Raw genomic sequence first — 26,990 nt, 5'->3', positions numbered from 1 at the left:
TTCGAAGAAGTCTTTTCGAGTCACGAGACCGAGGGACTCCTCCCACTTCGGTTCCATTGCGCATGGGCGTCGACTCCATCTTAGATTGTTTTTTTTCCGCCATCGGGTTCGGACGTGTTCCTTTTCGCTCCGTGTTTCGGGTCGGAAAGTTAGTCAGAATCAACGGAAAATTTGTCGGTATTGTTTCGTTCGGTATCGGGATAGTTAGGGCAAATCGACACCGAGCCTTAAAGAGCTCCGATAACCCTTCGGGGTATTTTCGATCCCCCGTCGGGGCCTGGTCGGCCCGACCGCGTGCAACATCGAGACTGATGGAACGGACCCCGTTCCGATTCTGTCCTAAATGCCACAGTAAATATCCTTATACAGACCAACATTTGGTCTGTAACTTGTGCCTGTCCCCCGAGCACAAGGAAGAGTCGTGTGAGGCCTGTCGCGCGTTTCGGTTGAGAAAAACGCTCAGGGACCGAAGAGCCAGGAGGTTGCAGATGGCTTCCACGCCGACAGGACAACAAGGGTTCGAGGAGGAGGAAGAAGAAGAAACTTTCTCCATCCGCGAATCGGATTCCGAAGAATTCAACGTCGATGAGCAACCAACCGTGAGTAAGACGTCGAAAGAAAGATCACACGAACAAACAGACAAAGCCCAGGGGACGCCACTGCCAACAGGCCATGGCATAACCCATAAAGTAGGTGACCGTCCATCGGCACCGAAAAAGGGCGAGCTGGTGCCGAAGTCGTCCGACTCAGGTCGAGACACAGGCATGCAACACTCTCGGGACCGAGAGAGTGGTGCAGAAAAGGCTCGACACCGAGATAGCGGCACCGAAGCTGCTCGACACCGAGACAGCAGCACCGAAGCTACTCGACACAGAGACAGCGGCACCGAAGCTGCTCGGCACAGAGATAGCGGCACCGAAGATGGTCGGCACCGAGAGGCCAAGACACCGAAAAAGAGAAAGATCTCGTTGGAGCCGAAAACAACTAAAGACACGGTTTCGGTGCCAAAACACCCGGCAACCGAACCAAAAACCAGTTCCTACTCAGAGGAACAATCACTGTCCTCCCAACTAAGAAGACACAGATTTGAGGAGGAATTACAAACTACAGAGGTAGATCACACGCAAAAGCGGATCTTTATCCAAAGGGGTACAGGGAAAATCAGCACTCTTCACCCAATCAGAAGGAAAAGGAAACTTGACTTCCAGCAACAAGACAAGCCACCACAAGCAAAGGTGGTAAAGAGGGTAACTCCACCACCCTCTCCACCACAGTCAACGCATGTATCACCGGCACAGACTCCACCACAATCACCAGCTCATACCACCATGAGCCAGGATGATCAGGAAGCATGGGACCTCTATGATGCTCCAGTATCGGACAATAGTCCAGAGTCGTACCCAACTAAACCCTCACCACCTGAGGACAGTACAGCATATGCACAGGTGGTAGCTAGGGCAGCCGAATTTCATAATGTATCTCTACATTCGGAGCCTATTGAGAATGACTTCCTCTTTAACACCCTGTCCTCCACCCACAGCCATTATCAAAGCCTTCCCATGCTCCCGGGAATGCTAAGGCACGCTAAACAGATTTTCAAGGAGCCTGTTAAAAGCAGAGCAATAACTCCAAGGGTGGAGAAAAAATACAAGGCACCGCCCACAGACCCTGCTTTTATTACATCACAGCTGACACCAGATTCAGTAGTCGTAGGAGCAGCTCGTAAAAGAGCCAACTCGCATACATCAGGCGACGCACCACCTCCGGACAAGGAGAGCCGCAAGTTTGATGCAGCTGGGAAAAGGGTTGCAGCACAAGCTGCAAATCAGTGGCGCATCGCCAACTCGCAAGCACTCCTAGCGCGATACGACAGGGCCCATTGGGACGAGATGCAGCATCTCATCGAGTACCTCCCCAAAGAATTCCAGAAACGAGCGAAACAAGTGGTTGAAGAGGGGCAAAATATCTCCAACAACCAAATACGTTCTTCTATGGATGCAGCAGATACAGCTGCAAGAACAATAAATACTGCTGTGACAATAAGGAGGCACGCATGGCTGCGCACATCTGGCTTCAAACCTATGATACAACAGGCAGTGCTCAATATGCCGTTCAATGAACAGCAATTGTTTGGCCCAGAAGTGGACACTGCAATTGAAAAATTAAAGAAGGACACTGACACAGCCAAAGCCATCGGCGCACTCTATTCCCCGCAGGGCAGAGGCACATTTGGCACATTTCGCAAAACAACTTTCAGAGGAGGGTTTCGAGGTCAAGCCACGGAAGCCAGCACCTCACAAACAAGACCACCTACCTACCAGGGATAATATCAAAGGGGTGGTTTTCGAGGCCAATACAGAGGGGGCCAATTCCCAAGAAACCGGGGAAAGTTTCAAGGTCCCAAAACCCCTCAAAATAAACAGTGACTCACAGGTCACACAACCCCTTCACACAACACCAGTGGGGGGAAGACTAAGCCAGTTCCACAAATCATGGGAGGAAATAACAACAGACACTTGGGTCTTAGCAATTATCCAACATGGTTATTGCATAGAATTTCTCCAACTCCCTCCAAACGTCCCACCGAAAACACACAATATGTCAAAACAGCATATAGACCTTCTAGGACTAGAAGTTCAAGCATTACTGCAAAAAGACGCAATAGAATTAGTACCAAAAACACAAAAGAACACAGGAGTTTACTCACTGTACTTTCTAATACTGAAAAAGGACAAAAGTCTGAGACCAATATTAGATCTCAGAACACTAAACACCTACATCAAATCAGACCACTTTCACATGGTCACGTTACAAGACGTAATACCACTACTGAAACAGCAAGACTACATGACAACGTTAGATCTAAAAGACGCGTATTTCCATATACCGATACATCCCTCGCACAGGAAATACCTAAGGTTCGTATTCAAAGGAATACATTACCAATTCAAAGTGTTGCCATTCGTAATAACAACAGCACCAAGAGTCTTTACAAAATGTCTAGCAGTAGTAGCTGCACATATCAGGAGGCAGCAAATACACGTGTTCCCGTACCTAGACGATTGGTTAATCAAAACCAACTCGCTAACAAAGTGTTCACACCACACAGATTATGTTATACAAACCCTTTACAAACTGGGTTTCTCCATCAACTATGCAAAGTCACACCTTTTGCCGTGTCAAACACAGCAATACTCGACAATCAACACAACAAAAGGGATAGCCACTCCAAGTCCACAAAGGGTTCAAAATTTTCACAAGGTGATACAAGCTATGTATCCAACACAAAAGATACACGCAAAGATGGTATTAAAACTCCTAGGCATGATGTCCTCATGCATAGCCATTGTCCCAAACGCAAGATTGCACATGCGGCCCTTACAACAGTGCCTAGCATCACAATGGTCACATGCACAGGGTCAACTTCTAGATCTGGTGTTGATAAACCGCCAAACATACATCTCACTTCTATGGTGGAACAGTACAAATTTAAACAAAGGGCGGCCTTTCCAAGACCCAGTGCCACAATACTTGATAACAACAGATGCTTCCATGACAGGGTGGGGAGCACACCTCAATCAACACAGCATCCAAAGACAATGGGACGTACATCAAAGAAAGTTTCATATAAATCACCTAGAATTGTTAGCAGTATTTCTAGCGTTGAAAGCATTCCAACCAATGATAACCCACAAATACATTCTTGTCAAAACAGACAACATGAGGACAATGTATTATTTAAACAAACAGGGGGGAACACACTCGACACAGTTGTGTCTCCTAACACAAAAAATATGGCATTGGGCAATTCACAACCACATTCGCCTAATAGCACAGTTTATTCCAGGGATCCAGAACCAGCTAGCAGACAATCTCTCTCGGGATCACCAACAGGTCCACGAATGGGAAATTCACCCCCAAATCCTGAACACTTACTTCCAAATTTGGGGAACACCTCAAATAGATCTATTTGCAACAAAAGAAAACGCAAAATGCCAAAACTTCGCATCCAGGTACCCACACCGGCAATCTCAAGGCAATGCTCTATGGATGAATTGGTCAGGGATATTTGCGTACGCTTTTCCCCCTCTCCCTCTCCTTCCATATCTAGTAAACAGATTGAGTCAAAACAAACTCAAACTCATACTAATAGCACCAACATGGGCAAGACAACCTTGGTATACCACACTACTAGACCTGTCAGTAGTACCTCATGTCAAACTACCCAACAGGCCAGATCTGTTAACACCACACAAACAACAGATCAGGCATCCAAACCCAGCATCACTGAATCTAGCAATTTGGCTCCTGAAATCCTAGAATTTGGACACTTAAACCTCACACAAGAGTGTATGGAAGTCATAAAACAAGCTAGAAGACCATCCACTAGACACTGCTATGCAAGTAAATGGAAAAGATTTGTTTGTTACTGCCATAATAATCAAGTCCAACCATTGCATTCATCTCCAAAAGATGTAGTAGGATATTTACTACATTTACAAAAATCAAATCTAGCTTTCTCTTCCATAAAAATACATCTCGCAGCAATATCTGCTTACCTGCAGATTACTCATTCAACTTCCCTATTTAGAATACCTGTCATTAAAGCGTTTATGGAGGGCCTAAAGAGAATTATACCACCAAGGACACCACCTGTTCCTTCATGGAACCTCAACATTGTCTTAACAAGGCTCATGGGTCCACCTTTCGAACCCATGCATTCTTGTGAAATGCAATACTTAACGTGGAAAGTTGCATTTCTCATTGCCATCACATCTCTAAGAAGAGTAAGTGAAATACAGGCGTTTACCATACAAGAACCATTTATTCAAATACACAAAAATAAGGTCGTTCTAAGAACAAATCCAAAATTCTTACCAAAGGTTATCTCACCGTTCACTTAAACCAAACAGTGGAATTACCAGTGTTCTTCCCACAGCCAGATTCAATAGCTGAAAGAGCACTACATACATTAGACATCAAGAGAGCGCTAATGTACTACATTGACAGGACAAAAGAAATTAGGAAGACAAAACAACTATTTATTGCCTTCCAAAAACCTCATACAGGAAATCCAATTTCAAAACAAGGTATCGCCAGATGGATAGTAAAGTGCATCCAAACCTGCTATCTTAAAGCAAAGAGAGAACTGCCTATTACACCAAAGGCACACTCAACCAGAAAGAAAGGTGCTACTATGGCCTTTCTAGGAAATATTCCAATGACCGAAATATGTAAGGCAGCAACATGGTCTACACCTCATACATTTACTAAACACTACTGTGTAGATGTGTTATCTGCACAACAGGCCACAGTAGGTCAAGCCGTACTAAGAACTTTATTTCAAACTACTTCCACTCCTACAGGCTGAACCACCGCTTTTGGGGAGAAAACTGCTTACTAGTCTATGCACAGCATGTGTATCTGCAGCTACACATGCCACCGAACGGAAAATGTCACTTACCCAGTGTACATCTGTTCGTGGCATTAGTCGCTGCAGATTCACATGCGCCCACCCTCCTCCCCGGGAGCCTGTAGCCGTTTAGAAGTAGATCTTGAACATTTGTACATTTGTAAATATATTACATTAAACCTTCATTTTGTACATACGTATTTATTCCATTGCATGGGCACTATTATTAGCATACACAACTCCTACCTCACCCTCTGCGGGGAAAACAATCTAAGATGGAGTCGACGCCCATGCGCAATGGAACCGAAGTGGGAGGAGTCCCTTGGTCTCGTGACTCGAAAAGACTTCTTCGAAGAAAAACAACTTGTAACACTCCGACCCAACACCAGACGGCGGACTATGCACAGCATGTGAATCTGCAGCGACTAATGCCACGAACAGATGTACACTGGGTAAGTGACATTTTCCTTATTTACTCATAAACCCAAGTCAGTGGGGCCACTTCATACCTCATTTTAATTCTGGATTGCTTCTCCTCATCACTATTTCCTTGAGGCATGAGTTAATTTGTCATCTCTAGGGGTCCCCAGACAGTGAAGCCTTCCAAGCCCACATGCTCTGCAATTGTTTGGAGAGTAGAGCATTGCAGGCCTAACAGCAACACACAGCTTTGGAAGGCACAGTCCTCAAGTGAGGGTAAAGTGGGAAGAGCAGAAGCTCATAACAGGGCAGGCAGTACAGACTGGCAAGTGGTCCTACCAATCTACTATCGGGGTCAGGAGTAAGGCTCGGCACTAGTCTGCAACATTCGAAAGCCAGCCCAGTACCCAACATACACTCCATCCCTTTGTCCATCACAGGCCCCAATCCAGCAACCACTGTCCTGCCACATGCAGGCAGACTCCAGCATCTCCAGGCTGCAATCACAGTACCAAGTCTCCACATCAGCAATCTTGCATCTCAAAAGGCTGCATAAGGTAGAAACTCTGCTGGGTAGCCTGCACCACTTCGCGTATGTGATCCTTATTTCTTTCTCAAGCTGGCAACAGTTCCAGCAAGGCGGCACCCACAGACTATTTTTATTGGGGGTCTTCAAGGGTGGAACATTTTGGGGATGAAAAATTATTGGCCAGACCAGTAGACCCTCTCTACAGAGTTACCATCTTCATGGTTGGCACATTGGGATCCTACAGGAAATAAGTCTGGTGACCAACAAGGGACACAAATAAGCTACAAAGTTACTCACAACTGTAGCAGCAAAATCTTCACACGTAGTTTTGCAAAAGCATACCAAGAGCCTTATTCAGAGTTCTGTGGTTTGAGCCAACAGTAAAATTGCCCCAGAGTAAATCAAGTATCCTACTGTGCAGTTTTAAATAGTGAAATTTACCTGCCCCATTTCGCACTTTTCTAGCTGAATTGGGGGGGTCGGGGCAGAGCTACTATAGTCAGATAACACATATTTTGCTCAGTTTGACCTGTCTGTTTTTTTTTTTTTTTTTTGGGCCAGGCAATGTCACTTGGTGTAATGGGGAAAAAAGTGCGGGTGATCATAACCACTGCACAACTTGGAATATGGAGCACTGTATGTCTCTCAATAAGGGCCTTGGTCCACATGGGAATTTCCTGAACAATGGACAGCAGTCCTTCTAAGTGGCGTAACGTCACTTGCATTCAGTGAATAAAGGGTACCATCAAAAGGTGAGTCCCAAATTGAAATATAGCCAAGCTAAGAGAACAGTTACCATGGCGTCCTACTGAGTGATTTCAAGGATCAGGAGAGTGGCTTATCATGGTCGCTGAGACTTGAATTGTACTGCATTGGAGTTATCACACGTTACTCAGAGACATTACAATGGAATACATACATTTGGACTTGGTAACCTTCCATATCAATAGAAAACATAAATGCCTTGTGTAAGTTCACATGTGGTGAATGAAACGCATTGGCTGTTCTCTTTGGTGTATTGAAGTAAATAAATACTACATTGGAGTATCATGCCTAGATGATTCTACATTTCCTTGAATTTCGTTGGTGCCCCTCCAGCTATAATTTATAGACTTTGAACTTTTTTTTTTCTTCGCACCTTTTGGAGCAGCAGATGCTTTGGTTGGGAGCACAACATAATAATCAAAATATTTGGGCAGGGGGGAGGTGCGGTTACTACTAGCTCACTGCTCGGTTTGGATGGCATTTAAGAAAACAACACCAGCCAGGTCTATAAAAGTCTCATCTGGCCAACTTGGCAGGTCCCAGCTCTCTTGTCCATGTGCCTACTCTGGCATCAAGGGATTCCCTCTTGCCCATAGTTACCAGTTCAGGGGTTCATTTGGGCTCTAACGTTTATCACTACCTCTGGCCCTTATAGGCCTCAGTTTATCATCGATATCATAGATATGGAGATAGTCACATCCAGTTCTGTTCAGTACCTGTGTACGCATGTCATCAGGTTGATTGTACATGCCATGGAACAACTAAGCTTATCTGTTAGACTCCTAACCTTAGATTCCTTACCTTAGAATAATCTGCAGGCATCAGACGGAGTCTGAAATGTTTTGGTGAGCAGTACCCCTGCACACTGGTAGGTGGCATTGCTCAACTTGGCTTGGTGTCGTGCGTGGTCCCTATACAGGAGCCATCCCAGCATTCTGATATCAATTGATTTCGTTCTGCGCCAGTCAGAACAGATCTAGAGAAGAACTACCCACAGTGACTTTTTGACTGACCTTTTGTCGAAGATCTTTTGAGACTTTGTCTCTTAGTGTGCAGGATGTCCATGAAAAAGGTAGGTTTTCAACCAATACAGTGCCTGTCACCGACAGATGTCATGACTGACCCACATTTGGTTTGCCTCTTGTATCTTGAGTAAGACCACAAGGCAAAGACATGCAAGGATTGCTGTGCCATACACTCCGAGGCACTGAGGGAGTTCTCCATCAAGTTCCTTGCTGCCCGACGTTGATCAACTTTGCAGCGCTCCAGGACTTTGTGAGGCGGGTCGAAGATCATTTGGGAAGTCGTGCCTGGCAATTGTCTTCCCACTCCAAGTCTCAAGGATAGTCCCACAAGAAGATAAAGAAGTCCAAGAGGCTTTGACTTCACTGAACAGGTCTTCTTACAAATTGTAAGGCTGTCCGCACTCGAGGCGGAGCTCTCTGATGGAGTCTATGCCTGGGCTGTCTGTGCTCCTCCCTGAATTTCCAGGAGCCAGAGCAACCTCTGCATGCAATTTTGGGTGGCCTAACACCTCTGGAGTGCCCTTGGGTTTCCGCCAATGGGTTCACCTTAAGTGCCAGTCGGGCCCCAAGGGTCCATTGATAGATCTGGAGCGGCTCCAGTCGAGTGACTTCGACCTTCCCCCACTGCTCATTCCAGTGCTGACTCCCAGTGGTGATGCCACCCCATTATCATTCCAGACTCCGATACAGAGCTGGATGGGCATTATCCAATATCAGCTCCAGCACTGACCAGGGGTAGACTCCTTGTATCAGAGCCAGTGCTTATTCATAAGAAAGGCTAGAATTGGGTGATGATTGTGAGGGTTCTGCAGACCCTTATGGTATGAGGATTTGGCAGATACCAGTGGGCTGGCCACTTTTCCAATGCTGGCCTGGTCTTTCACTCTACTGTGGCGACAGATGAGGGTGCCTCAGTTGCAGTGGTGGTGATGAGTGGCTGAGATTCTGGACCTTACACTTTCCTCTGTGGCAGCCAAGACAAATGTCTTGACGGAGGTGCTTCAGCTGGGAGTTTCCCCCCTCCAGAGCCATTACTCCCATTCAATAAAGCCTTTAGCGACGTCCTACTCAGGGCTTGGTCCAAGCCCTGCACAGGGGCTTCGGTGCATAGAACAGTCCTGGTGCAATGGAAACAAGCCAACATTTTGCCCTTGCTAAAAAAAAAAAACTACTGCTGATCCCAAAGTTCAAGCTAACAACAGACACACTTCTCTTCTCTTTTCTTTTTCAAAAGTCTTAAAACAATTTGTAGATTCCCAACTCTTACAATATCTGGAAAATAACCTCTAACACCTGATTCAGTCAGGTTTTAGGCCTAACTTTAGCACGGAGATGGCCCTATTAGAAGTCACTGAGCATATTAAGGGAAGGGTACCATTGACAGAGAGGGGAAGGCCATCTTGATCATTATACACCTATGTGCGGCCCGCAATAATGTTCCCCACTCTAGACTGCTGACACGACTCCAATCAATTGGGTTTGGTGGCTTAGTCCTAAAGTGGCTCTCCTTATTGGAGTAAAGAAGTCAGTAAGTATGGCTGCTCCCTTTTCTTCAATAAATCATGAGCTGTCATTTGCATGCCAACAGGCTCAGTACTACACCTTTAAATGCTTATCCGACACCCAGATCTTTGTGACTGGGAGTGAATGTTTCCATTGATCAGCATTCCGTCCATCATCTGTGCTTTTTGGTTTTGTCGCTCTGAGTGGGAAGCGTATGCCCAGACGTGGGTTCCGTGCTCACTGCGCCACTGGATTCAAGCTAGCCTGACTGATGAAGGGTGATACCCCTAAACCGGTCCCAGGATGCTTGTTTCTGGTCCAGGCAGGACATGGCTTCGCAGTTCAGGCGGGACTGTTCCCATGGGGAACAGGGTCAAGACTGATTTGTATATGGCTTTGTCAAAACTGGGGCGTCGTGGTGGGCAAAAAAATATGGATTAAACCCAGATCTTTGTGACTGGGGGTGAATTTTTACATTGTTCAGCATTCCATCCTGCATCTGTTCTTTTTGCTTTTATCTCACACCCTTAGTTCTTTTGGCCGAAACCTTAGATGCTATGGTAATTTTGTAGTGCTGATGACACCCATCTTTTGTTCACCTGTGAAAGGGAGGGGAGATTGCTGGAGAAGCCTTTAAAGAAATGCCTTTCATGTGTTTCACTGGATGTCCCTAAAATCAATTGAAATGGAATCCTGACAAGACTGAGTTCTTTGGCCATATATCACCATACTCTTGGAAGACCTTCTGGCTGAAGGATGCCCCCGGTCTATGACCCCTAAAAATCATTGTGAAGAGTCTAGGAATTCAGTTTCCAGCCACAGATTAAGGTGCACATTGGTTCCTGCTCTGGGCTGCTTCTAACACTGAAAATATTTTTGCCCCTACTTTCGTGCAAAGATAAGAAAATGGTGATCCAAGCCTTGATAAGTTCCAGATTGGATTATGGGAATCATCTTTATTTGGGTCTCACAGAATATGTTTTAAGCACACTTGAAGTTGTCCAGAATTTGGCGGCCCGTATTCTCCTGAACCTTCCCCCATGAACTAAAATGTCTCTCCACCTCAGGGAACTACATTGGCTGTCCATCAAAAAAGGATCCTCTTTAAATCTTTAGTCCTTATCAACAAAGCACTGTATGCCACCGGAGCCGCCTACCTGAGGGAGATGATTAAAGCCTATATCCCCTCCAGAAATTTACATCCACCCATGGCCTATTGGCAAGAATTTCTAAAATCATCCTTTGCTCATCAAGGGCCGGCTGCATGGAATAAACTTCATTGGAGTTATGGACGACTACTGAGTTATCCTCCTTTAAGAAAAATTGAAAACATGTCTCTTTAAACAAGATTAATGTGCCAATCCATGCAGTCAGCCTTTTATTAGCATCGGGACACTCCCCGGAGTACCTGTGCACTTTACAAATCTAACATCATCATCAGTTGCCTGCCACCATTGCCTTTCCCCAGGGAGACCCAATTCTCCTCACCCAGCACCCCACCCTTGAGAGCTTGGGGGTCCAAGCCTCTACATCCAATATCAACCCAAGCACATTCCCTACCACTGAACCAGATAGGGAATCCAAAAGTGTGACAAACCTTTGGGAAGCGGATGTTCTTTTCTGCCATCCCGGCACTGTGGCCAGTGAATATCATATGCTTCTTGGGCTGATCTCATAATCTGGAACTCAGTTCCACAAGTACTACCCATGGTCTCGGAAGAGGCTCAAGCTACATTCTTTCAAGTAATTTCTGTCGGGAGGGATGCAGCCAAGTTCACCATAACATGTTGGCTGCATGACAGACTCTCTGGGCAGAGTGATTTCCATGGCTAGTGAAGAACCGCTGGCTTTTAAGGGGATGTCCAAGCTCATGGACATGCCCTTTCATGGCTCTTGGTTGTTTGGAGAGACGGTGGACTTGGTGCTGGAGCACTTTAATGACAGTAGGGCACGGCCAGGTCCTTGGGCCTTTCCATGGCCCCTTGCCAAGCCCAGACTTCCTTTCGAGGCCATGGTAGGGGGTTTCATTCATATGTCTACACACCCAGCCACCATAGTCAGCAAATTGCACAATCTTTTTATGACAGAGGATGGGTATCCCACAATTCACATGAGACAGGCAACAACTGTCCACCACTCCTGGCAGCCTCAGCCTGCAAACCCCTTTAGTTTGCCCTCTGACCATCCTGGGCACCTGCACCAGGCCCCAGGTGTTCACGAAAGTGATGGCAGTGGTCACAGCTCATCTGGGCTCCTCATTAAACTCTCTCAGAGCTTCAGACTATCCGATTGGCATTGGAAGCCTTTCTTCCTTCAGTCAAGGGAAAGCTATTACAGGTGTTCACAGGCAACACCACCCCCATGTGGTACTGCAAAAAACAGGGTGGTGTGGGGGCCATGGACCCTTTGTCATAAGGCTTTCCATCTCTGGACTTGGCTGGAACACCGGGGTATGTCTCTTGTGTTTCAACACCCGTCAGGCTTTCTGAACACCAGAGTGGATGAACTCAGCCATAGATGCTTAGTGGATAATGAATGGCATCTCCATCCGGAGGTGGCGTAAATTCTCTTTCATCAGTGGGGAGAGCCTTGGTTAGATCTGTTCGCTTTCACGGAGAACATGCAATGTCAGCAGTTTTGCACCCTTGAGACGCTCACTCAGAGTTGCTTTTTGTCTCACGTGGAGCTTTGGCCTCCTGTATGTTTTTCTCCCAGTACCACTCCAGCCCAGAGTTCTGAAGAAAATCTGAAATGACTTTGCCCAAGTCATCCTTCTGGCTCCGCAGTAGACATGGAGAGTCTGGTATTCAGAGCTGTTGAGCATGAGCACTGGTCCTCCAATCAGGTTGCCTCTTCGGGAGGATCTTCTGTCATAGCAGCAAGGCAGGGTGCTGCAACCGAACCTGAAAAAGCTTTGCCTTCATGCGTTGAGATCGAGCAGGGACAGTTGACTGCTTTCGACCTTCCGCCAGAAGATTGAGGTGTTAGCTTGACAGCCAGGCATCCATCCACCAAGGTGGTATATGCCTACCATTGGAGCAAGTTTGTGGCATGGTGTACAGATAAACATGTTGATCCTCTATCTGCACCCCTTTTCCAGGTTATTTTGTTTATTCTTACCTTAGCCCAGAAGGGCTCTGCTTTGGACTTGGTAAAAGGTTATATTTCCGCATTTCTGTTTTACATGGGTTTCTGAAAAGTCTCCACCAGCACCTTGCATGTTCCAACCAGCACCTTGCATTATGCGACAGTGGGACCTCAACCTAGTTCTCACATTTTTGATGTGCGCTCCCTTTGAGCGAGTACACAACTGTCTACTAAGGCTTCTCAACATAAAAATGGCCTTCCTAGTGGCCATAACATCTGCCCATTGGGTCAGTGAGTTATAGGCACTGCCAACACATCCTTCATACCACACCATTTACCCAGGCAAGCTGGTCCTTTGAACTACAGCTTCCTTTTTACCAAAGGTGATAATTCTTTCAGGAAGGTCAGTACATCACTTTGCCTAATTTTTATGCTCTTCCTCACCCCTCTAATGAAGAGAAGAGACTCCTTCGGCTGGACCCAAAAAAGAGCATGTTGTTCTACCTTGACTGCACAGAAGAGTTCCAGGTGGATGATCAGTTCTCTGTGTGGAACTTTAGAGCAAAGAAAGGCAAGCTCATTCTACCAGAGCCAAGGTTGCGACCACTGCATTAGATCAGAGTTCCTGTCCTGGATATAAGTCTGACAGCAACATTAAATTAAATAATATTTTGACTCAGTAGCCTGTGTTAGGGTTAATGAGTCAATTGTTAACTTCATTAAGATCTAGAGGGTTACTCATCAGGTCTGCCTCTTATCCCCCTCGCATTTTGCTGTTTCTATTTTCATGTGCGCTTCGAGAATTTCTCTCACACAGTAGGCTTTATTTCTCAAATAGAATTCCCCTCCTCTCATTTATACTGATGGCATCCTGCTATATTTGGGTAGGTTGATCGGTCTTCTGTGAAACCCTTTCCTTCAGAGATTGAACATTTCTTCATGCAGTATCACGATGCACTGATTTTTTTTATTTTTATGAAAACACACATTGTGCACCATCCAAACCACACGAAGCGTTAACACAGACGGCTGGGTCTATTATTTTGTTCCTATTTTTTCTATTCTACCTGTTCCTATTTAGAGTTTTGTGTTCCACAGCATCATAACAAGCAGAAGGACAGAAAGGAAGGGGGGCGGAAAATAGATTCTGGTCTCTGATTTCTGTACTCTTCTTTCAGCACCCTGTAGAGTGGAACTACAAGGTGAATCTTTCTCACAAACATAGATCATTGAGTCTCTTCGGTTTACTCTAGGTGATTCTTATTCAAGGCTGGTAGGACGATTTTCTCCTTTCTTATCTTCCTAAGAATTTATTTTCCACATCTCAGGGACTATCTGATACTGCATCTCTTTGTCATCAGATGGCTTAAATTTAGCATATTTATCTTTCACCCTTCCTTCGACCCATCTGTCTATGTAGATATTATACTTTCCGCTTCTGTGGCACAGGATCTTACTGATTCAGTATTAAAATGAATCTTTTTTTCAATACATCAATATTTCAGTAACCACTGTGGCTCTGTATATTGCATCCAAGCAGTCTAAAATGGTCACAGACACTGCTAAAAATACAACCTGCTTTCCCTGTACACTGTAGTACTCCACTGCAATTGGCAATTGTATTTCACGACTTGTAATAGAGTGGAAAACCATGATAAGTGAGTCATAAAAACTGTGCAATAATGATCTTTGCTCCTATCCAACAAAAAACTACTTCAACCACTGGTGTCTGCACCATCCCACCAGCTGGCTGATCTTCTCAAAGTAACAACTGTACTGTATAAATGGTCCATTTATCCAAAAAGGTGGAAAGTTGTCTATTCATGATGCCTCCTAATTTAATAGAAAGGTCCAAAGAAGGATGTCAGACTCATCCTAGACCTATGTCTAGCCACCAAATGCATTGGGTGCCAGAAACTCTGAATGCTAGTGTGAAATATTTCCAATTTGAGAACAGGAAAACAGGAAACAGCAGCACTCGTTCTCCTGGACCTCTCCGCAGCTTTCGACACAGTATGCCTTCACACTCTCCACACACGCCTCCACAACACTGGAATCCACGACAAAGCCCTGGACTGGATCTCGTCATTTCTCAAGGACAGGACCCAAAGAGTTCGCCTCCCGCCGTTCCTATCAGAAGCCTCCAATATCACCTGTGCCGTCCCTCAAGGATCTTCACTCAGCCCCACACTTTTCAACGTATACATGGCCCCCCTCTGCAACATCGCACAAACACACCACATCAACATAGTCTCCTACTCCGACGACACTCAGCTCATCATCTCCCTCACGAAAGATCCCACCACTGCAAAGGACAACCTCCACAACGGACTCCACGCCATAGCCAGCTGGATGGAAGCTAGCCATCTAAGGCTAAACACAGACAAGACAGAATTACTCATCTTCGGCACCAACCCCTCAGCCTGGAACGACTCCTGGTGGCCCACCTCTCTAGGATCTACACCCTCACCCACCACCCACGCACGCAACCTGGGCGTCATCTTGGATTCCACACTCAGCATGACTCAGCAGGTCAATGCCATCTCCTCTTCCTGCTACTACACCCTCCGCCTGCTCTGCAGAATCTTCAAGTGGATTCCCATCGAAACCAGGAAGACCGTCACCCACGCCTTGGTCAGTAGCCGATTGGATTACGGAAATGCCCTATATGCAGGAATAACAAACAAACTCCAGACAAAACTGCAAAGAATCCAGAACGCATCCGCACGCCTCATTCTGGACATTCCACGCTGCGACCACATCTCAACCCATCTCAGAAACCTACATTGGCTACCAGTATTGAAGAGGATCACTTTCAAAATCCTCATCCACGCACACAAGGCCCTCCACAACACGGGTCCGACCTACCTCAAAGACAGATTCACCTTTCACACCCCAACCCGCAACCTTCGCTCCGCCAACCACGCCCTCGCCTTCATTCCTCGCATCCGCCGCACGACCACCGGAGGAAGATCATTCTCCTACCTCGCCGCAAAGACCTGGAACTCCCTACCACTCCACCTCCGCCTGACCGATGACCTTCTATCTTTCAGGAAACACCTTAAGACCTGTCTTTTCGACCAGTAGCTCCCCCCTACCCCCCAGCGCCTTGAGACCTTCCGGGTGAGTAGTGCGCTTTACAAATCCCTGATTGATTGATTGATTGAAAATGGATGTGTGCAATCAACTTTCACAATGCACACTTCCATATCTCAATTGTAAACATACACAGGACGTTCCTTAGTTTTCTAGTGAGGAGGACTCCACTCCATTATGCTGTTTTCGCATTTGGTCTAAAGTCCTCTTCTTTGAACCTCTCCAAATATATGTCAGTGATAGCCAGAAGTGTCTCAAAAAATCTAAAACCATCTACACAATCATATACAACAGAAAACATCCAAACAACAGTGTCTTCCTAATTGATAAGGCCTCCATATCATTAACAAAGGAGAGTCTGATGCAAGGAGTTTAATTTCAGCAAGTTCTACCTACCCTAACAATTGTAACAAATGTTTCATTAGTTGGGTGGGGTGCTTAACTATGTCAGTCTGTGGGCCTAAGGACTCAAAGAAACATCATACCACAATTTTGCCATATTGCCTACACCTGTTACTAAACAAAATTGCAATTCATCTCTTTCACCTACAAGTAATAACAGCATATAGTAAAGGTCAAATACAAGTTTTCTTTTTCAAATTCATGTACTGAAAGACTTTTGTGAGGGTTTAAAGAAAGATGACCCTCTAATAACAAAATGAGAGCATGTTCAATTTAGTACCTTATTAATTGATGGGCTATACGTTCAAACCCTTTCACAAAGCTTCATTGCAGCAACTGTATTGTATGATGACCTTCTTGGTTGACATTACCTTGGCTTATATGTTCAGTGAATTATAGTTTTCCATTTTAACAGAGTAGTAATGATGACTTGGAAACTATAAAGCACACAGCTGCTCTGAGGAGTATTCCAGTGCTAAGGACTCGTGAATTTGAGTATCTGAAAGTTATACCTGAACAGATAGTAGAGTCTGAAGTATTTTCCTAAACAAGAGTTCCAAGTATATGGACCTAAGCTCAAACGGGGACTTGTTTCATGCAATGGCAGCAAGAAAAGAAAATGATCAACTGCCCCTTCTGACTTGACTCACCATTGGAACCACAGCCAAAGCATTTTAAGACATTTAAGCACTGATAGGAACATAATGATGAACTCCAGCTTGCAAATATTGGGGTCCCAAATGCACATAGGCCTTATGGATCAATACAAGAGATTTTAAAGAATGCTTCTTTACTGGTTACGAGACTTCAAGTAAGGTGTTACAGATGTTCTCAACTGAAGTTTTCTAATGAGCCTAGTGGCAGTCTGCAGTCTCTTGATCAAGTAGTATGGAATGCCCAGGGAGAGAACATTGGCAAAGCCTAGATGTGGTTAATGCTTGGACAACTGTTGTCCGAGTAGCCAATAGAAGAAACTGAAAATTTGCTTCAATGCATGAAGCAGACCAAAGCAGATTCCCACTACAGAAGACACTTGCGACTAAAAAGATAATAGATTGTCAAATTTGATCGAGATTTTTTACTACTTTTGAAGGAGTAGTTGGAGAAGGTGCTCTATTAAGCCAACAGTTAGACCACCACTTAGGATGGTAGAAACAAAATAGACGAACCTCCGTCTGTTACACATCAGATAGTTAAAACGTATCGATTCAAAGTCAGCTAAAAGACAACACTTGAAAGCACCACAGTCCACCTTATTCACCTTACTAAAGAAGATATGCTGCTTGTTGTCAGTATAGGAGATCACCTTAGCACCAAAGGATTTCACTAGAGTATCCAGGGGCACCTGCTAAACGTAAAGAAAGCATGGGGCTAAAGGCAGAGCCCTGAGGAACACCCACCGACAAAGACTTGGACTCAGAAGAGAGAGGGCTAGCCACCAAGATAGACCTCTGTTCTCCAGGAAGAGAATTGCACCTTTTTTTTCTTCCAAGGTAGTTTCACAATTCGTATTGAAGTATTACAGTTCCTATTGTCCATCTAGTTCCGCCAAACGGTCTTAACACTCTTTATGTGTTAGGAGGGTTTTACGGTTTTATTTAGTCAAGACTAAACTAATAAGATCACCCAATTACTCCTCAAATGCAGTCCAGTAAACAACGGTTTTGCTACGTCAAAATAATCAATTTCCTCTTCTATCTCTCTGTTATTAGTCAGCTTATACAATTTCTTTCTGTAAACCCTTGAGGACAATCCTGTGGCTCAGCTGCCACAACAGCATAGTTAAAAACATCCTATTGGCTGACATCCACCTAGAAATCACTCTACACATTTTCATGAGATTTAGATTCTGATACGAGAGCTAACTCCATAGTGTATCAAACTACTTGCAAAAATACATTGGCTTAAGCCCAATATGAATCTCCTTCAGAGGCTCTGGTATTAAACCTCAGTAGCTGAGAGATTCTCCTAGGGGGATCTGCTTGTCACTCTATTCTAAAATCTATGGCTATCAATCCTGGTTCTACATCATAGAGATCTTCACAATGATTCTCCTACCTCTCTGGCATTTTTTCAGCCATATAGATGACTACCTCTCAAAGCTGGGTTCTTATGCTGATCTCTTCATAGCCATCAAAAAGTAGTGGGTCTAAGAGGGAACTGCCAATACTGTGCATGTTGGGATTGGAAACATATAGGCTTCTTAAGGCACAGGTGATCTTTGTTTGTACAGTGCTCATGTAATGCCTACCTGGGGTCCTTTGACCCTCATAATTCACACACCTTTTATGAGTAGTCCTGGATTAAGATGCTTCAATGTTGTTTTGTATTTTATTTTCTTAACGCAGGAAGGTAAATTTGGGGAAAAACTCAGCCTGGATAGGGTAATTAAAGGGTGCTATTTTTGAATTGATCACGTTTAGTTTGCACCCTTTTTAGAGTTGATGGTGAAAGAAGTCTTTCTAGGTTTCCCACATGCTGTGGGGAATTATTCAAACTTTGACTTCAATAGATATCACAATGCAGAGGTAGGCTTACAAGTAAGCAACCATTTATCTTGCTCTTTCAGCTATTGTCACTGCAACCTTGGGAAGGGCAAAGAACCGGCTCCTCATCTGCCATCCATTCTGGACACATCAAGGAACAAAAAAGTTATTTGCAAGCTCACCTTTTGCTTAGGTAGATCATTTCTGCCACAGTTACTTTGTGTTAAAATGTACAGATCTTTCACTGAAGTGCATAGTACTGAACCTCATCTCTCTATTTGACTGTTCAAGATAAAGTTATTGACCTCGCTGTCATGCCAGCACTCTTGACCTAATACTGATTAGTCTTGTCCTCGAAAAATAATAGAAAAGGATGGTGATGGCTGAATTTCTTAGGGCTTGATTAGAGTTTGTCCGACTGTTTATTCCATCACAAATGGGATGAATATCCCGTGCACCTTCGTACAAGAGCATTATTTTCAGTAGCGCTTGTAGAGAGGTGGATGGGCTATCGGTCACATTTATTACAAAGTACTCATCTTCCAAACTGTAAATAGGTTCTTAATTAGATCACCACATGGCAAAAGACAGGAAACTGCCAACCCTCCTAAGTCTTTAAAGCCTTCATGGCAAAAACACACAAAATGATCTGTGGCTTCACACATGAATTCAAGAAAGCATAGTGTTCAACTAAAGCACAAAGCTACTTCCAGGCCCAAGATATCTGCTCTTTTTTGTTTATTAAGGAGAATACTTCCCCAGTGGAGAGTCCTATTCCTCTTTCTGAAAACATTTCCTTCATCACTTGAGACAAGTAGGTTCTGAAAACAATTTTTAAGGCATGACTTTAAATCTCCCTCTGGCTCCCTATGCTTCCCAGGTCCCCCCAACCAAAGTTTCAAAAATTGTTTCAGAGGTTATTTTCTGAGCCAATTCAGAAACATCTGCTTCTGGGAGCAATCACACTTCTTACAGATCTTGGACTTTAACTCCAGGTGTTTATTTTTAGAATGGATGCATTAGGCCAGTCTTGGGACTGCACTAGGTGAATTAGTTCCTTTGGGTGGGCATATTCTCATGAGTAACGTTCTCAGATTTTGGAGGCATTGAATCAAAGGGACTGGCTTGCTTCACTTGGTCACCAAGATGCATCCTTTTATATCCCTCATAAAGCTTGATTATCAGCCTTATCTAATACTTGGCAATAATGATCACTGTTGTCAGTACATCTTCCAGTCAGCCTTTATTTGGCTTCAAGGATATTTTTGAACGTCCTCTGTCTGGAGGTGTCACACTTTTGCCTAAAAACAACCCACTGCTATAATTACCTCAATTAATGGCTCATTAGAACTTAGACTCTGTGAAGTGTGACCAGAAATATTCAATTTGCATGCAACATGCTACACGATGTAGATTCCTTCTCTGCATCAAGAAGTCACATATGGTTCTGTGTCAGTGTCTGCAGTTCATAGAAGCTTCTCAACACATTGATTGGGCCTTTCTAAATCTGGACAGAATAGAATCTTGAAGATGGAAATCTTCCATTTCTCATCAGGGACTCAGATTTTGGTGTGTTAGTTCCAAAGCTGTATGACCTTATATGTCCACATAATCATAGTTGCCCATCTGAACATGCAAGCTATATATTTTCATCTGGTTAAAAGGATTATTTTTTAAAACGTTATTGTGGCAGTGCTTTCATGGTGAATTCAGGAAGAAAATCTAATAGCTTAACCTTTTGGCCATCAGATACTTCGAGAACAATGATCATAGAATCCATATAGTACTACCAGGAAGGACACTGACAGAACATAAACACCCACCAACTATTGCCTGCTCAGGAAATGATACCTTATGTAACCCATCTGGAGCTAAAATCCATTTTTCTCTGACTGAAGTATTTTCTTCCTGCAGGGAAGTCCTCACGCCCAAGTTTTATTTTAACACAGTGTAACAAAGTTGCATACCCTATCTCTTTTGGTTGATAAATCAAAACAACATTCTTCCTAAGGTGTTTCTCTTGAAAGGGAAAAGCAACATTTAAGCTGATTCCCCAAGCATATTGTATGAGTGGGATAATTAATGAGATAGTTCTTCATTCAGTCTTCAACAAACGGGGGTTTGGTCAGATCAATCTGTTTGTGTTAGAGGAAAGAAAATGCCAGTGTCCCCAGCTTCCCGCACTGGTAGCAGGTAAGAACTTTCTAGGAGATGATCTTTATATTCTCTGCGGAGCACATTCTGCTGTGCCTGTCCACTGCCACTGTTAGGCCACAAAGTTCTTTGGAAGGTGAAGATTTCCAGCAGCATGGAGATCCTGATGCTCTTATTTTAATTCATAAGCCCAATGACTTCTAGTAGTATTGATCTTTGTCTTGGAAATCTGTCTTCTTGGTTGCAGTCACTTATGCAAGAAAGATTAGGGAGTTTCAAGGTCTTTCCTTTAAAGACTCTTCCAAGATATACGATGGTATAGTTCTTCTAGCTTTCCAGGCTCAATCTCATGTGTCTCTAGCTGAGCAAACTGTCCTCGATTTGGATTTTTCCATGCCTCCATTTTTAGTTGGAGTAAATATCTGCTTTCACTGTGTCCAATTAAGCTTTTATTATTTTTACCATGTATTATTATATTTCTCTGTGCAGCAAAGCTAGAGAAGCTGTGATTGTTAAAATAGTCTCATTAATATTTAAGGCTTGCAAAGCTAGAGAAATCCAACCTCTTATAAAACCTCAGTTATTTCACCAGTGATGAGGCAAATCTTTGGTATTTTAGAGCCATGTAGTTAGTGCTAGAATGTACAGGACCTCTAGTTTGGCTACTCCACTTTTCTTTTAGCCCTACTCTCTGCATGCACCTGTAGGTAAAGAGGCAACTTTTAGCTGTGAGGTTCTCCACAAGCTCCTTGCAGGGACCTGGCATACAATGTTTTCTTCCTCTCCCCAAGATATTTCTCACTGTGAATTCAGAATTCCAAACATTTGGGAAGCAGAATGACAGTAAGTTAAGACTACCTTCAGCTACTCTTTGATTTGGCTCTCCGTGCTTCACAACACCCGCCCGGAACTTACATTGTTTAGAATATGCTATCCTATGACTAATCTGGCTAACATAGTGTATGAGATGTAGGCTTGGATGGTTAGTGATTGACATGTAGGGGGGTTTGATGACTGTGAAGTGAGGATTACACTGGCAAAGATTAAAAGTGGCTCCTCACCTTTTGAGAACCTTTTCCCCTGACAACCTGCTTTCTTGGCATTCCCATCCCATCCCATCAAGAGCAAGAGAGAGAGGCAGAACTGAGAGCACAGGAATTGTAATGAACCTATTTTTTGTATTGCATTAGTGTTTTCATAGTACACTGCGTCCTACATATTTCCCTATCTCAAAAGAACTGATTTCTCTTGCACTCGCATCCTTTCTTCCATGTATGTATTCAATTTATTTCTTTCAGTGGCACTAAATGTTTCTCAGTGGAGCACCTAGTGGTGTTTTATCTTCACAATAGCAAATGTGTTGTCTTTTAAAAAAAACTCTAGCCTCTTTGTATCTTAGGGAGTCTCATACTTTTCTGTCAACCTAGTTTAGTCTGTTTGCTTAACAAACTGTCTTTGTTACTTTTCATTCTTCCAGATTTGGATTTGTTCGGGGATCCTGTTCCTAGCACAAAGCCAAAATCGGATGCTTTTGATCTGTCCGAGTTTGGCTCCTCCCTTGGGGAGCCCAAGGAAAAGACGAGGTGTAGGACTCCTGAATCTTTCTTGGACCCTTCTGCTTCTTCGTTGGTCAATTTAGATGCCCTAATCTCTACCCCAGCACAGAGTGCATTGAGTCGAAATCCCTTCTTATCAAGCGGTAAGTGGAGGAAGTGTTTTGTTCTGTGCAGTGGGCAGCACATGAAGACTTGCGACATTTGATGAGCCAAGGTGTGTGTATTCATTCTGTAAATGTTTATTTTACCCTTTCGCTGCAGGCCTAAGTGCTCCATCACCAACAAACCCCTTTCAGGTCACTGACCAAATGAAGCCTACCCTTAACCAGATGCGAAACGTTTCACCTGTGCCCGGCATCTCCACAGGAACACCCTTAAACTCAACAAGGACTGCATCACCTGTGCCTGGCATCATAATGGGAACATCCCTTGCCCCAACGAGAACCATCTCTCCTGTACCGGGCATTGCACTGGGAGCAAGTCTGACCCCAATGAGGACAGTGTCACCAGTGCCTGGCATCTCCATGGGAACATCCTTGAACTCAATGACTTACAGTACTTCTCTCCCTCTTCCGCTCAGCAGTCTCCCTACTGCCATGGGTCTGCCTTCTTCCATGAGTGCCTACCAGCATGGACAGGGAACAGGTTTCCAGCAAATGCCTGGCACTATGGCCCAGCCTCTGCTCCCATTCTCTAACTCTCTCCCTGCATCCTCATCCCAAACTGGGAATAACCCATTTCTTTGATGTACTCCACTGAGAGGTTCATTCCAGTGCTATATAGGCTTCACTTGTATTGGGGGAGGGCTTCTGAGAATAGTGCCTTAGAAAGTAGGCATTCTGAAATATGTAATTTAGTCTAAATTCTCCCTCAAATTATTAAATATGGTTGGTTAATGTTCCAGAGCCACAGGATGTTCTTGGTCTTAATTCTGGTCACTTGATCTGTACAATCCTCTTACATCTTGTGTGGGTTTGCACACGTCCTGTGGAATCTTCTTACGTGTGTGTTTGCACATTACCCATAGAATCTTCTTATACTTGTAGGTTTGCACCTGCCATGTGCAATGCTCCTACGTCCTGTGTTTGCACTCGTTGTGCGAGTTCTCTTTCCAGTCGTGTAAGAGTTGACGTTACACAGTGGATGTCCGTTCTGCTTCTTTATGGGTTTTCAGTTGATTCAGATGATTCATGGAGGACCATTATGTTTTGACTGTATTTGGCAAGTTGAAGAAAAACATTGTCCCATCACTCAGCAGAACTATTTATACATTTTTGCAGGCCTAGAGATGAAGCAGAGAGGAAATCAAGAAGTAAATTTCTTGATAGCAAACTACAGGGAGATAGCAAATATGAGTCTCACTTCCACTGGGCGCCATCTGGAAAGTATCAAAGTACTCTGAGGTACGTTAGAGCTTACCTAAAAGAAAAAGGCCTACTTAACCTTGTAAGTTTCTGTTATACTCTGACACACTTAATGCTTACTTTCACCAATGTGCCCCATCCCTTTTAAAGGCCAGTTTGATCATGGGTTGGGTATTCCATTTGCAATGATTGTACTGTAAATCCCTGACACTGCAGGTGCTCAAGATGCAGAAAAGTTGAGATGCTGCATTCAGTTGGAGTGAGAGGAGTGCTCTGGGTTTTGGTGTCCTGATGTAATACAATATAGAGCAGTTCATGCATTACCATATACCCTTGTTAACACTTCTCAGAAATAAAGGTTTTGCTGCTGGGCTCTGGCGATCCGAAACGAGAAGGGCAAGATATGAAATAATAAAAATGATTCTAATGTGAACTGGTAGCAATGGTGATTATTTTTTTTAATAAATAAAGTATCTAGCAAGTATTTGTCTCTTCACTGGTTCATCCAGGTCATGGAATATAGAAGCTACATTCTTCATTAACTCTGATGCATGTCATTGTTTGTAATTACGTGTCTCTTTATGGGTGGGTAACTCGGGAGAATTCTGATGTTCATGGAGAGTTATTAACATCAGAATAATTTCCCACTCTAAATCAAAATATGTATTTCAGAGAGGATGAAGAGTTCAGAATATATCCAACAAGCACACACTTCCAAAGACTATCAAAGGCCAAACCTGTCTACAAAGGAGGAAGTGGCATTGGCAGTTGCTTCCCAGAGTCTGCTTTTCTAACCTGTGAGAGTGGGACCTTGGAAAACTGGGGGTTCTGTTGTGTTCCTTTTGTTTTACATAATTTCTATTGGATGCCCTGTTTAACATCTTGAGTTGTTCATGCCTAGAAAGCATGTTAAAGCTTTCTCTGGCTATTTATTCATGTTTTTCTACTCAGCATATCTTAAATTGTTCATGAAGGGCCCTTCATGCGAATGGGAAAAAGTTCCATATGACCCCCCCCAAGAGATCGCTGGTGTGCTCTCTATTCTCATTATACCACTGAATGTGAATTTTGTTCAGAAATGTCCAAAAGGGCACTGAAGGACAGGGACGGCATCAGGATAAAAGTCAAACTGGAAGACTTTGGAGCCAAGGATATACAATGTGAAAGGGCCCCCAGGGAAGAATTTGCTTTTACTGTGTCGCAGCCATTAGCACCATAGAATTGCCGTAGAACGGAAATCCAGAGAAGAATAAATAAAGAACTATGGTCCTTCTAGTTACTCTCACACCACAATTGCTCTGGTCCAACATTAAATATCTTGCCAACAGCTGAAGGTACAGTACCTTTGGAAGCACAATTCTTTTTGATGTTGATGCAGAGGCATCACCATTGCTTGGCATCTGGGAAATCATTGGTGGCAGGGAGATCACTGACATTGAGGCTGTCGAAGTCACAACTCCAGACATCGAGGCATTTTTCTGCCCAGGCATTCAACTTCAGAGCATCATTTGAAACTGCACAGATTGATGTGCAGGGTCTTTGAAAAGATAGAGTAGGGGAGTCTCATAAAGTCTTGTAAAGACATGTGACAGTGAAGAGATGCAGGGTCTGATATAGAGTTTGGAAGAGTGAGAGGACTGCTGTAAATCAGTGATTCTTCCGCCTCACCAAAACCCATTTAAGTGTGGGGGAACAGCTGGGAGAAGTCCTTGCTGGATCTGCCAATGGTAACACCATACATAGTGGTCCCTCCCCATCACACCCCCAAATAAAACCTGCCAGCTGAGGTTGGGCCGTAGAGTATGACTATCCCTGATTCTTTTTTCTAGCTCTTCCCCACAGGATATGGTGGACATGAGTGGCGGCAGGTGATTTTTGTAAGTGGGGTGGGGCATACTACTTCCTCTGAATTCAAGCAGTGTTTGTGCAACAGGCACTGTCCTTTGATCACCTGGAACTAGGGTCATGTTACAGAGTAAAGAAAGGGCCCTTGTGATAATATTCACCATTACCATTTCATGGAAGACATTTCCCCAAGATCTGACCCCTGTGAATTTCCAGCCTGGGCAGTGTACTTGTGTATTTTGGCGTGACTTCTGGGTGCCTTGTCTGCACTCATCCCACTGGAACTGTTGCTCTCCAGTGGGCAAAGTGCACAGTTGTGTTCATGTTGCGGTGCCCAGGCACCTCCACCTGATCCTGAAGTCAGTTTCCTCTGCATCGGTCTGTGAAGTTGGATGTGCAAGTTGGGTGCATGTGCAGCACAAGCAGTCAGAATGCAGCCTCCATCCACATCACGGCCACAGTCCCCTACCGGGAGCCCTCCATGGTACCTGGCTGGTGCATTCTTGGCCAGTCCTGGCATCCCCAGAGGCCCCAGCAGCATAGCCTCGTGTGGCAGAGATCAGAGTTCAAGGGGGTTAGGAGGGGCTCCCTTGATGAGACTTAAAAAGGTTACAATCCTCCCCCTCTGCCTCCCAGTATTTGCATGCAATGTTTATAAGGCACAAGGGGGAACTAATGAGTGGGGGGGGGCTGGCCCTGGTTCCAGCCCGATTCGTCCCGCTCTTCTCATTGTATGGGAGTGGTGCGTGGCTGCGCATGCTCCTGCCTTCGCTAAGCCCTCTGGCCCAATCACACTGCTGGAGTCCATGGGGGGTGATCGGTCTCCTTACCAGCCAATCCTGGCAGTATTAGCTATATGGGCCCCAGGAGGGGCCTTGCTGAAGGGAGCAGCACTCTGGGCTGATAGTCAGGTCAGCTAGTCCTTGTGGACTGCCATCTTCTCCTTCTCGCGGCCCGCGGGTGCCACTCCTTGCCACTCGTCCCTACTCATCCAGCGTTCTCTCTTCGGCCCAGGTGCCCACTAGAATCAGCAGGACTTCTCAGGTGAGGCAAGCCACTATTTTAAGGGATGGCAGCACACAGAGTTAGCCCATCAGGCTACGGTCCACCGGAATCGCATACAATATGCCAGTGCCAGGTTCTGCTCTTTATATATCATGGCAGACCCATATATTAAACATGGCCTATATAGTAATTATTTCCTGCCACTGCACTCCCTCCCATATTCCATGGTTGCTCTTAAGTATATCAACAATTACCACCTGTATGCCAGCACCAGCATTTTGTCACACTTGTCCCATATACCAAGAAATATTCCTGGGTACTTCTGTAAGCCAAGAATTAT

At 44.5% G+C, this 26,990-nt stretch overlaps 1 protein-coding gene across 7 annotated transcripts in view; it reads left to right on the top strand.

The window, feature by feature from the left end:
• EPN3 (epsin 3) overlaps positions 1 to 24,282 on the top strand; it is a 176,924-nt gene extending 152,642 nt beyond the window's left edge. For all 7 annotated transcript variants that reach the window (XM_069200062.1, XM_069200060.1, XM_069200056.1 and 4 more), the window contains 2 exons: positions 22,358 to 22,579; positions 22,698 to 24,282. In XM_069200062.1, coding sequence (XP_069056163.1) covers positions 22,358 to 22,579; positions 22,698 to 23,182 — 707 coding nt within the window. In that variant the 3' untranslated portion in view covers positions 23,183 to 24,282. The remainder of the gene's footprint in view (positions 1 to 22,357; positions 22,580 to 22,697) is intronic.
• Positions 24,283 to 26,990: the final 2,708 nt, after the last annotated feature.

This window comes from Pleurodeles waltl, chromosome 7 (assembly GCF_031143425.1).
Source record: "Pleurodeles waltl isolate 20211129_DDA chromosome 7, aPleWal1.hap1.20221129, whole genome shotgun sequence".
NCBI classification, from domain to species: Eukaryota; Metazoa; Chordata; class Amphibia; order Caudata; family Salamandridae; genus Pleurodeles; species Pleurodeles waltl.
The sequence above is the reverse complement of the archived record's forward strand: the minus strand, read 5'-3'. Positions and strand labels throughout refer to the sequence as shown.